Below are 13,618 nucleotides of genomic sequence, written 5' to 3' on the forward strand. Positions count from 1 at the left end.
TTGCATGTTGGTCCTACGTGTATTCGGGCACTGCTGCAAGGCATAACATTTTTCTTTTTTGTCTGGACATCATCAGGGAAGTGAAATAGTCAGACACCCCACATCTTCAGTCATGAGGCTAGACACTAACTGAGTAAAATCTGGTATTATCTACGTCAACCAAACATTCTTTTCAACAACGATGCGATTATAATGGTCAAATTTCCAGTCTGTTGCATATGCGAATCATAGATTTGCAGTATTTAATTTAAATTTCTCATTTTTATTACTTCTGGATGCCATGGCAAAACACTTTACTGAAACTCTAATCGTTGTTCTCTCTTCTGAAACAGCTGAGTATAGACACCAGGATATTTGGGAAAATACATGGCACACAATACTTTCATTTTGTTTCTATTAAGTGATTGGCCAAATGCAAGGCTGGATTGAGGAGAACTGGCACATTTACTCTAGGGCTCCCGTATTACCTTCTCACCTCTTATAATAAAATATGCACAGTTATCCTTTCATATTTCCTTCATATTTGAATACCCTAAACATTTGTGCATATAACAATTTGCAGTAACCCTCTAAAAATATAAATTACATTACCCCAAACTATTTGAATTTGAGCAAATATAAAATAAGTATCCATTACAGAAATGTAACGGTTGGTTTCCTACCACCAAGAAGTTTTCAGAAAGTGAATTTGAGTACAGGAGATGCATAATTTCAGTAGTCACATTTGTGATGGTATGGAGCATTATATAATCACCAGTCAAATAACTGAAATCAAACTGTTTGTGTTGTAATGCAGAAAATTTAATATTTACAAATCTGTAAACTGTGGGGCACTCTTGAGGCTCTTGAGTTTATAAAACTGAATGAAAAAGAAAATCATATTCCCAACCAATACACCCGCTCAGTGTCCGTCTATAATTTTAAGCTGTTATATTGTCTGCTGTTGCTGTTTGACAAGAAGTCAATGGCCAGTGGTACTACCGGGCTACAATCTGTACCCATGCAGCCAGCAACAAGAACTCATTTGATCCAGAAACACCTTGGGCTCAAAAGTGACAAAATAGATGCTGTAGCTGTTATTTTACATTTTTCACATTTCTTTGCATAATGGTATGCAAAATTTAATATTATTCAACAGAGCTTAAATTATTCACTATAGGAATGAATATAAACATCCAATAAATACATTCTGTGCCGGGATTGCTTCCTCGGTATAGCAATGGGCTACAGGCTGGGAAACATGGGTACGATTTCCTGCAGGGGAAAGTGATTTTTCTTTTCTCCACAGCTTCCAGACCATTCCAGATAGTCCAGACAAGCTCTGGGCTCACCTAGCCTCCTATGCCAATGAGCACTACTGGCGCTTTAATTGGGGGGGGGGGCGAGTGACTATGCCGTGAACAGTCGTGAATTTGACTACTCACCACCGTCCGCCTCCAACTACTGCCGAAATCGAGAATGGTGGAGCCATACCTCCATTCCCCCATACGTCTCCATGACGTGGTGCTTTATCGGTTAAGACCAAGGACAACTTTCCCTTTTGGGTTATAGATTTAGACCGGCAAGTAGTTTAATATATACAATTCAAAATAGAAACCACGGAGTACTTTCTCTGCCATCTAGTGATTGAAGGTGACTTCTGTATATACGGAAGTTGAATCTTCGTCATTGAGATCATCGTTATATGTACACTAACCTCTGCTGCAAATGGTGTTTGAAATTAGTAAATTCAGTTGCCATCTATGTGACAGAATTTGAACTATCATACTGTAAGAAATTGTTTAATAAGTATAGTAATTTAGCGTGATGTATTAAATGTAGTTCTGAACAATTCTTGTGCTCAGATATTGTTTGCGCGCTTTCATAGAAACGAAACGATGCCCGGAGGGATGGGAAGAATAGAAATAACTCGGTGATTTGTTGCATACTTGATGGCAGAAGATTCTTCAGCAAGCAATATGGAAGTCGCCGACAAGTTAAAAGAGCTGGGGTGGTATGTTCAGTATTTTAGTGTGTGGTTATTTGATTAATGCATGTAAGCAGTATATTAATTTTCTTTCGTATTATATTATTATTGGCGGACTATTTACGTGGTCAGTACTGCTGTTAATCATTGTGTGCTTTGAACTAAAATTTCATATGAACTCTAAAGTGTTATTAGAATTTTAATTTTCTATTCTTCGCAGGTTCTTGTCTGCCGAAGGGCTTCAGCAGCTCAGTGAAAATGAAAATGTTACAGATGCCAAAACTCTTGCTCGCAAAGCCCTTGATGTAAGTTAATACTTCCCAGCAATGTGAGAGAAAAGAAAGTAATATGGGTTATATTCAGTGGCTGCAGCCAGTTTCCATAGTTTACCAGCCTTCCCTTCTGTCCGTCTCTTCGTGCATTTTAGGACTGCGGAGAAGAAGGTGCTTTTGGCTGCATATTCGAAATTTATATTAATATAATTCGGTATCATAAAATCTTTCAGTTGGTTACAGTTTGCCAGCAGTGAAAGTCTTGTGTGTTGTAAGGAACAAGAGATTTTTTTTGCTTTGTTTTGTTAAACCTATGTAAATGGTATTATGTTGGGTGGTAAATGTGTTTCTAAATCTCCAAAAGTAGCCCTTTGTTGAAAGCACTATGAATGTGAGACATTGATACTATTGGTGATCACATGGTTATTTTTCTAAAAAATAAAGCTCTAATATTGAACAGAAATATGTCACATATCTTAAACAGACTTCAAGTGTTCTTTTGGGAAGTACAATTGAAGAATCATAGAGTAATCCAAATAGTTATTGCCATGAGAACAGCTGGTATGATCTGTTATGAGTTTTACACAACCTGAACACTTCTCATGAGCATGGGGTAATGAAACGCATGAGGTATAGTAATGCTGTAGTAACCTAGTTTAAGGCTGCGCCATAGCTCAAGCGGTTAGTTGCTGGGTTCCCACCGTGGCAGCCCGGGTTCAATCCCGGGTCTGGTCAAGTGGGATTTGTGGCACTGGGGTAGGTTTTCTCTGAGTACTTCAGTTTCCCCTGCCAATCTTCATTCCACCAACTGCTCCACAATCACCCTCACCTATCATCTGAGGCTGGTAGAATAGGCCAGAAGTGGCTGCAGTACAAGGGACTTAGTCCCACCCCAGTAGCAATAAAAAATCCTAGTTTAACAGTATGTCTGTATCCCGGTTATAGACTAGCCTTTAAGTATGCTTCACTCGCAAGGTGTTTTAAATCAAAACGTTTATTGTTGTAGGATTTGAGATTCTTGCAGCAGTGGGTGTGAAGAACTGTTACATTTTCTAAGGGTTTGATACAGATGATGGGCGAACACTGTGATTGGTGGTCTCCTTTTTGTATTGCACTTTTCCCACATGTCTGTTTCATGTAGCTATGGTTTCGATGTGTTTTGATTGGTGACATTCGTAGCAGCTACTGATGAATTCATGGTGAATTCTATGCTTTGGCTCTCATTTTTAGGCATTCTTTACAAAGTAAAAAATAATGTCCTTTGTTGAGGTTATGTCTGTCATGTCTCACTGACCATGACTTAGTCTTTAAACCATTCAGATTTTATTATTATTTATATGCCGGAAGCAGCGTCATCAGCAGCGACTTGAAGCACAGAGCAAATGATGCTTGAGATGGTTCAAGTTCGTATAGCAACAGGCGTGACCAGAGTGGTTTGAACGGCTGTTGTACTGCGATGTGGAAAGCAAATGGAAAAACTACCACATTATCACTTTTCCTGGATAGTCTCTTTCCAAAAACAAAGACACCATGTGTGCGAACCAGAAGATGAGGAAGAAGACGTAAGAAGTTGCTGGATGACCTTGGGGACAGAAGAGGATATTCTCATCTGCAGGAGAAAGCTCTAGATCGCATTAAGTGGAGGAACTGTTTTGGAAGAGACTGTGGACCTGTCATCTGACAGATTACTGATGAATGATGAATTATTATTAATTCAGTATGAGAAATTTTTGCATAATGGGACATTTCAATTTTAGGCATATTGACTGATTAATAAACCTTATTTACATATGACCATAAATGAGCTTTTCCACATATACTATAAACAATTTTACATATTCTTTTGTGATTTTGTATTATGCATAATAATGCTATTGGAATATGAATTTTGCTTATTTTATATGATACAGTCTATTTTTGCTGAGGGACCACTTGTAAATTAGCAGCAAGTAAGCTTAATAAAGTGCAAAGAATGTCGTTGTGAATTTATGTGTTACATTATAATGTGTTGAAGAAATGGATTGAATCTTGATGGAATAAGGTTTTATATGAAGAATTTATGTCAGAACATCTGTAAACCATGGCGAGTTTGTTGGAAAATAGTGCCAGAACGGATAATGGTGGGATGGAGGATGGAAGAGAACTCGGAAAGAATGAGAAGGTCCATGTATTTGCTGTTGTGAAACATGAAATTTCTCCCATTTTTTTTTAATTTGGCACAGCGATGTCATGCAGACGCATGCTGAATTCATACATGTACATGGTCTGCAGGGTGCCTCCTGTGGTAACATTTCTGACCTGTATTTATGAGGTCCATGGTTTGGATCTCAGTGGAGATACTGCCTATCCTGAGTGACACAAGTGGCTTTTCTCAGTCTCTTCTGCAAATGTTGGGATAGTACCTTAAATTAGGTCATCACCATTTTCTTCCACATCATATTTCATTATTCGCTGATCATCCTACCATTGGATGCTGTATGTGCTTAGCCACTGACAGTATCATTAAAGAAACCATAAAACCCTAACCCAATTGTGTTGCAGTACTGTAAAACTAATATACCATTACTGTGTGTAATATTTAGTACATAATGGTTCGTTCACCGGGACATGTTTCAGTTTGATCTTCGTGAAATTGGGGCAGCAGCATTTCCTGAGGACATTAATAAAGGAAAGCTGGACAGTGTAAGTATTTGTAAATGTGACTTACTTTAAGCTTTATTTACCATGTTGGATAAACGTATAATCTGGTTAGTAAATAGATATAGAATGTAACTGGTATGGTATGTGTATATTGTCATGTATATGGAGGGACTATAAATGGGATTTGGATTGGTAATTGGATTTATTGAACTCTTTAATATGCACCTTGTGACTACACTTTACAACCCACCATCACACACAGACTAGTATTCTCAGTCTGTTACACTCTGTACTAGCCATTGCTTGGTAGTGGCTTCCAACAGTGGACATTCGCCTTCCTCTGGGTTCCTAAACTTTCCTTGGTCTCAGCTACCAACTTCCCACAGCAAATGCTCCCAACAACTGAATGCCAGTAGTCATCTAACTCACTAACCGACTCCACTCCACTCCGCTTGGCCGGTGTATAACACCTCGGTGTGGACCGCATGAAAACACCGCTCCTCTGTTGCAGTGGAATTGTTGCGGTTGTGTCTGTTGGTGGAGCTGTTACCTAGCAAGGGCTGTTTTATAGTCATTTATTTCATGGTCTTTGTCTGGCAAGGGATCTACAGGCCATATGTTTTGCTCTTCTGAATTTACTGCTGAAGTTAATATCACACACTCTTGAGGCATGTGCAGCATTTGTAAGGCTGTAATTTGTAAGGCTGTAAAAGTATTGGCAGAATGTAGAACAGTACTTTGATATTGACTATATAGAACATGAATATGAGATACTTAGTTATACTGGAATAGTCTCATGGGAACTAGGCCAGATGAAAGGGAGGATGGAGAAGCAGCACTAAGTCTGTTCACATGCTCACACAAAAGAAAAATGAAGTCACTGCTGTTGACTGGATTGAAGAACTATTTAGCTACTCCGAGTGCTAGTTATTTGAAAAAGTGACAGCACACCATTTTCTGACAAGTCAGTGTTACACTAGCTGAGAACTGCCATGACATAATGTAACAAAATTGTTGAGACGGGAGTCAGTAAGAGGTTCTTAAGCTATTTTACATACTGTGCTAACCTTTTAGAAACATTTGGATGTACAGTCAGCTCCAGTTTTTATGTTTGCTAACGAAGGGGAGATGAAATTTGTGAATGATTGTAAACCATAGATATTCCAAAATATTCTGTTTTGTGTCCTTGCAGCATATCACAAATTACTTCACCATAAGAGGCTTTCATTGTGGCACATAATTGATAATGTTTATTTGTTTATACATCTAGCAAAGTGTCAGCATACTTGAATATGATTTTGCTGTGACTAGCACAATCACATTCTCTTCTGCATGCCTTTGTCCTGTGATGCTGTTATAATAATGTTTGCATGAGGCACATACTGGAAGCCAGGTTCACACACCTCACTTGACAGCTATTCAGGTTCCCCTCATCAACGTTTTCATACCATTTCAAAACATTTTCCAAATCAGTAATTTCAGACTTGTTGGAAAACCCCTGAAAATCGTCATAATCATCTAGATTTGGAAGAAGTTTTCGCCATGGTGAAGCAGAATTACTGATTTCACTGAAGATTATGCCAGAGACAGGATGATTAGAGAATCTGTAGTACTGTCACCTTTTCCAGAATGCTGTAATGTTATCAGCTTTCTTGACAAGGCTTGTATGAAACATCATGGCCTCTTGGTTAGCACTCCTGCTTTGTAACTGAGAGCTCCAAGGTTCAGATCTCAACTTGGAGATTGGCTATCATGGCTGAGGCTTTTTGTGGTTTTTCTCAGTCCCTATGGGTAAATGGCCAAATAGTATTTCACATTGGACCATGGTCATTTCCTTCCTCACATTTATGAACACACAAACAAACTCTGTGGCCTGTAGTCCGCAAGCGAACTATACCAACCGAGTGACTGCTTCTTGTCGGCGAAGTTAGTGCCAACTTTTGCGGATAGAGTGTGTCACTCAGTGCACTGGATCCCCACAGCCTTTAATCTCGGTTTTCTAAACCAGAGCCTCTATTCCCTTGAAATAGCTCCTCAGTTATCCTCATGAGGCTTAGTGGACCCCGTTCCAGACCCACTACTTCTCAGAAACTCTAGTAGCACCGCGATTTGAACCTGGACCTCTGGACCTGTAGGCAGGAACACTGACCACTAGACCACAGAGGCGGTCTCATCTTTATGAAGCATACACAAATCATCTGTCATACTACAGTATATACTCTGAGCTGCTCAATGTCATTAAATAAATAAAAATAAAGTAATTAATAGACAGTAGTTGTGAAAGACTGCCTCTGTGGTCTAGTGGTCAGAGTTCCTGGCTACAGATCCAGAGGTCCGGGTTCGATTCCCGGAGCTACCAGATTTTCTAAGTAGTGGGTCTGGAATGGGGTCCACTCAGCCTTGTGAGGATAATTGAGGAGCTATTTCAAGGAAATAGTGCCTTCGGTCTAGAAAACTGAAATTAACAGCCGTGGGGATTTGTTATGCAGACCACGCAACACCCTCTATCCGCTAAAGTTGACACTAACTTCACTGACATGTGGCGGTCTCTTGGTCGGTATAGTTCACTTGTGGACTAAAACCACAGAGTTTTTATTGACAGTAGTTGTGACGATACCAGCCCTGACACAGTCACATCTTGATCCGTGGGTTTTATTACGGCTGTGGCAGTAGAGACAGTAAGATTACATTGATGTAAAGACAGCACAGTGGAATATAAAGATGAAGTGTCTGATAGTAGCACTGCATTCTGTTACATTTTCTATTACAAGAAATATGTAACTTCTGGAATAAACATTTTATGGAACTGGTTTTCATAAATGCATTAGCTGTTCACGTTTCTGGCTATTTTAATGGAAAGGAAGGCTGTTTGAGATTGATTTAAGAAATTATGGTTCATTGGTTTTCTGCAGGCAGCACCACTTCCACTATTTACACTTATGCCATTAGATTATCTCTTATGTTCCCTCCCCAACCTCAGCACTGATGGCGTCCAATTCACACATGTCCACTTCTGTAAAAATCTGTGATTTTATACAAATGAAAAAATGCACACAAACACACAGATAACATGCAAACTGGATAAACCATGGCTGAATAACCTTAAGTTGACCACATTCTTTTTGCAGTCCAATGAGTCAACAATCTAAGAAATACTGAATCACCAGAAGGTTGAAGGTCTATAATACTGTGTTTCTCATGTGTGAAATGGGCAGGAGTGCTGTTCAGATCTGGTGTTTCAGTGGTGCCCTGGACACAAACACAGATAGGAAGTCAGTTCACTTTTGTATGGAATGTGCTGCTAGAATGGGTTTCTTAAGATTAAAAGAAGCAGGACAGATGTGTTATAAACTTGAATGTAAGTCAGTTTTGTAGATGATGATTTTTAAGTATGTGGTACTATCCAAAAGTTCCCAAAATATGTTAATAAAAATTATTATGTCTTACCTGGATCTCATTCTGCACCATCACCTTCAAAGTAGTCCCTTTGGGAGCGCATACACTGATCTCAGTGTTTCTGCCACTTTTGAAATGCATCCTGGAAGTCTTTCTTTGTTATGGTGTTTAGTGCCGTCTGCGTTTCCTCTTGAATTTCCTCACCTGTATCAAATCTTCGCCCCTTCAACTTGATTTTCATCTCGGGGAAGAGAAAGAAGTCGCATATAGCTAAGTCTGGTGAGTACGGTGGATGGGGAACAACTGCCATCTTGATTTTAGCCAAAAATTTGTGCATAATGTAAGCCATATGCGGTTGTACGTTGTCATGGTGGGGTACCCAGTCATTTGTGCGCCATTTCTTTGGACGTTTTCTCATATCCTTCCTGAGATGCCTTAGAACATCGCAGTAGAACTCTTTCTTGACTGTCTGACCAGGAGGGATGAACAGCTTATGAACAATCCCGTCAATATCAAAAATGAAATCAACATGGACTTAATGTTGCTCTTGACTTGTCAAGCTTTTTTGGCCAAGGTGAAGAAGGGCTCTTCCATTGCGACGATTGCTGCTTGCTTTCAGGGTCGTAGCCATAAACACAACTTTCGTCGCCAGTGACAACCTTCGAAAGAAAGTTTGGATCCTCTTGAAGCTGTTGCTGAAGTTCCCTGCAGACTTCCAAGCGATGCTGCTTCTGTTCATTTTGCAGCAGTCATGGCACAAATTTTGCTGCAATCTTCCTCATGTTCAGTTCCTCTGACAGAATTCGTTGACATGTACCATAACTTAGTCCCAAGGTGTTACAGAGGTCTTGGATGGTCAGTCAACGATCTTGCAGACTCAGATCCCTAACTTCCGCGACATTTTCTGGTGTGGTGCCAGTTGATGGCCGTACCGAACGATCGTCATCATCAGTCGATGTTCATCCATTTTTGAAACGCGTATACCAGTCGTAAGTTTGTGTCTGACCTAAACTGTTGTCACCTAAAGCTTGCTTCAACATTTGGTGCATTTCTGCAGCAGTTTTCCCAAGTTTAAAACAAAACTTTATGTAGACACGCTGCTCTCCTATGACAGCCATCGCAAACTGCAAACTCACGGAAACAAAACAATGGAAATATGTTCACCAACAATAAACCCAACCACTCAGCTCAACACCGCTTGCCACACTGATTCAAGAAGAGTGTATGAGGAGACACCTAGCGGTATTTCGATGTACTCATAACCATTCGTGCGCAAAACTCAAATTTCTGGAACTTTTGGATAAACCACGTATTTATTACTCACTATCTATTGAAATTATCAAGTATTTATCAATCAGAAGTAACAAGCCACACCATGAAGAAAGCCGTCCTCTGGGATGTGGCGCCGTGTAGATATTATGTTAACCGATGTTTCGGAGGAATGTTTCGCCTCTATCTTCAGGGTAGAAAAAATCCGCGAGCAAGGAACCAGCATACTGACAGACTAATGCCGAGTTGAATAAACCCAACTGTATAAGAGAAGGGCCACATGGGAAATCAATAGAGAGAGGGGGGAAGGGTCTGTGGAGGTGGACCCGCAGGTAGTCGGCCAGAGCAGCTTTTATACAGCTGGGTTTATTTGACTTTACATTAGTCTGTCAACACGGTGGTTCCTCGCTCGCAGATTTTCCTTTTTCTTCTGTCCTAAAGATGGAGGCGATACGTTCCTCCAAAACATCGGTTAACACAATGTCTACATGGCGCCATATCCCAGAAGATGGCTTTCTTCATAGTCACCTCTGTTAAAATCTCAAATCTTATAAATCTATATCATGTTTTGTAATATACAAAATTTCAGATTCCAGGTAAAATAGTTGTCCAAATACAAAAGATCCGCAATGTGTCAGCTCCAAAGGCTAATGAAGAGTCGAGAGCAGCTCCACGAATGTTGAAGTTGACGCTGACTGATGGACACACTTGTTGTCAAGCTGTGGAACTGGAGAGCGTACCAGCACTCAGGTACATGAGACCGTTGATTCCTGTACAGTGTTCTAGTGAGCCCTGGGCTTTACTGATAAACTGCCATGATGGCAGGTTACAGTATGAATTAAAGGATAAAGTGTAATTAATTTGCAAATTAATTGCAAATATGAACACTGATTTTGTCCCCAGACAGAACTTTAGAACTGAATTCTTGTTGAAATGCTTGTAAAGCAGGAATTTTAGTAATTTATTTTTGTACGTTTTTTAAACAAACATAGGCTGTAAGCTGCAGACAGAAATCTCCAAGTCAGTTATATGATATTTAAGATACTGCCACCAGATTTCCAGTATATATAGTATTTAAATGATGAATAGCTCAGTTGTTATGCAATGGGCTAAGGGCTGAATGGTCTGGGCTCAATTCCCTGCAGTGCAACATTTTTCTCTTCTCCACAGCATCCAGACCTACTCTGGGGTCCACACTGCCTCCTACTTAGTGGGTTCTGGGGGCTCTTTCCCTAGGGGCAGAGTGACAGGTGTGTGAATCTGGCCACTCACCTCCATCTAGTGTCAAGGTCAAGAAAGGTGGAGCTATACCTCCACTTCCCTATATGTCTTCATGGCATAGTGGTTGACTAATTAAGCACAGGGTGAACTGTACCTTTTAACTGGTGACATTCTGGGGTATTTGTTAAATTCCAGGGTAGCTCAGTCAGTATAATGACTAGGCTATGGGCTGAATGAGAAGGGTTCTATTCCCTGCAATGGCAGAGATGTTTTCTCCTGCGATGATCAGACTGGCTCTGGGGCCCATCCAGCCTCTAATCCAGTGGGTGTCAAGAACCCTGTCCCTCAAATGTAAAGCAGCTGGAGTGTGAAGCTGTACATCCAGTTCCATACATCTTCATGGTATGGTTCTTAATTAAGCACAAGAAAAATTTGCCTCTTCATCTCATTTACAGATTTAATGGTGTTGCAGAAAATTGTGTGTCCATTATCTTGTTGTAGTATTATATATCTGCTAGTAATGTAAAGGTATAGTTACCTGTGGGCTCTAATTAATTAAGCATTGTGCTGTGAAGACTTATGGGAGAGTGGAAGTGTAGCTCCACCATTCTTCACCTCAGCATTAAACAGAGGTGAGTGGTCAGTAAGAAACCCCTGCCACTTTCCCTGCCAGGAACCAGTCCCTGGTACACATTTTGTAGAAGGCTAGGTGGACCCAAGAGGTGGTCTGGTGATTATGGAGAAGAGAAAAATCTGTTGCCTTTGTCAGGAATGAAACCCTGACTGCTCTCTCTTTGAGCCCATAACGTAGTTGTTATACTGACTGAGCTAACTCATCTCCTGTATTGACTAGTTAATACTGTTATGTAATTTAGACAAAAGATATTGCAGTTAATTATTTACTCAAAATATTTTTGATGTGTTATCATAACCCTTCAAAATTGTAGTATAATGCCATAATACCTGGATGTAGAGCAGAATAAAGATTGCAGTAATAATCATAAAGGTGATACGTATGTTTCTGTGTTGCATATGAACTACTACAGATCATGTCCTGGAGAAGAAGAAGAAAGCTTACAGTAGTACACTTTTACTGCATATTAATGAGAATATATTCCATCATGTTCTTAGCCTGCTTTCCTTATTTTGAAAAAGTAAAAGTATGCTTATGAAATCACCATGCTGTCTGTGTGTGTGTCTCTGTCTGCTTGACTGTATATCCCCCCCACATAAAATTTTGAGTGCCTGTACGAGTCTTAGTGAAACTTGGTATGTATATCATGGCACCTGAGCCCATCTCATTGGTGTACTTCACAAATTCCTCCCATTAGTCTGTGTGTCTGTCTGTGTGTCCCCTTAGTATTGCTACACAACAGCTGATAAATATGTTACTGTGGCAATGAATACACTTGCAACGGTAGAAGAATTGTTGAATGCATCATTTTCTGTGTGGAAGTTGTCGTTTGAAAGGAAAATATGCTATTCTCCCCAGAACTTTTTCACTGACTTATGAAATAATAATTAACAATAGATGAAATGAATTTGCTGTGTTTGTGTACATTTAGTCTCAGCAATAAAGTAGCAACACACCTATCTTGTGTTCTACAGATAATTGTTTTGGGTCTCAGTTATGTCACTGACTTTCCCAGCAGAGGTTCGTTCTTAATTTTCCTTAGCTCATTAGGCTGATGCTTTATGCTGAAGTTTATGTTAATTCTCCTGTATTGACTTGTTTGGAGCCTGTAAATTGTAAATGGGAGCAGTACATTGAAATAGGCCTCAAATTCTTTTGAATTCATTATACATATTCACCCTCTCATCTCACTTTAAATTTGGCATTTGATATGGTGTTATTGAGCTGAAAGGACCAGTCTGATTGCTGTACTAAGGACCTGGAAGGAAGACCCATCAATATTATGAATGGTGCCTTTCGAGGCTTACTCCTTCTTGGCTACTCTTGTATTCCCCTCTACCTCCCTGTGACATATCAGGGAGCCAAAAGCTCTTTGTCACTGTCATGTAGTTATCACTACCAACTTTCTCTGAACAGAATATCTAGGCAACTCGAGGGTTATATAGGGAGGTACGTTGGGCATGGAAACATAGCAGTTTGAGGAAATGTGGGGAGGGTCAGTCTGTAGCCTCAATATACAGCAACTGTCACATTCTCATTCTTGTATAATTACTTTCCTGACAGTGTGTTAAGAGAAAACTGAGGCTGGATCCTTACACTTCCTTCGGTTTCCTCTCATCTCCTACTTTTTCTGCTGATCATCTGCGTTTGAAGCAAGGAGCTTTCAAAGAGGCATTTTATACATCTATACTACATACTATATTTTAATGTAAATACGTGGTGCAATACAAAAGTTCCCGAAATATATTAATAAAAACTATTACATCTTACCTAGATCTTATTCTGCACCATCACCTTCAAAGTAGTCCCCTTGGGAGCGCATACACCGATCCCAGCGTTTCTGCCACTTTTCAAATGCATCCTGGAAGTCTTTCTTTGTTAGGGTGTTTAGTACTGTCTGCGTTTCTGCTTGAATTTCCTCAACTGTATCAAATCTTCACCCCTTCAACTTGATTTTCATCTTGGAGAAGAGAAAGAAGTTGCATGGAGCTAAGTCTGGCGAGTATGGTGGGTGGGGAACAACTGCCATCTTGTTTTTAGCCAAAAATTCCTGCACAGTGTAAGCCGTATGCGGTTGTGCATTGTCACGGTGGAGTACCCAGTCATTTGTGCGCCACTTCTCTGGACGTTTTCTCCTCATGTCCTCCCTCAAACGCCTTAGAACATCGTGATAGAACTCTTTCTTGACTGTCTGACCAGGAGGGACGAACTCCTTATGAA

At 40.0% G+C, this 13,618-nt stretch overlaps 1 protein-coding gene across 1 annotated transcript in view; it reads left to right on the top strand.

The window, feature by feature from the left end:
* The first annotated feature begins 1,707 nt into the window (after positions 1-1,707).
* LOC111866544 (tudor domain-containing protein 3) overlaps positions 1,708-13,618 on the top strand; it is a 39,340-nt gene continuing 27,429 nt past the window's right edge. The window contains exons 1-4 of the mRNA XM_023855590.2: positions 1,708-1,993; positions 2,187-2,271; positions 4,855-4,920; positions 10,133-10,293. Of these exons, the coding sequence (XP_023711358.1) occupies positions 1,932-1,993; positions 2,187-2,271; positions 4,855-4,920; positions 10,133-10,293 (374 nt within the window). The 5' untranslated portion in view covers positions 1,708-1,931. The remainder of the gene's footprint in view (positions 1,994-2,186; positions 2,272-4,854; positions 4,921-10,132; positions 10,294-13,618) is intronic.

The sequence above is a fragment of the Cryptotermes secundus genome, unplaced genomic scaffold (assembly GCF_002891405.2).
Source record: "Cryptotermes secundus unplaced genomic scaffold, Csec_1.0 scaffold571, whole genome shotgun sequence".
NCBI classification, from domain to species: Eukaryota; Metazoa; Arthropoda; class Insecta; order Blattodea; family Kalotermitidae; genus Cryptotermes; species Cryptotermes secundus.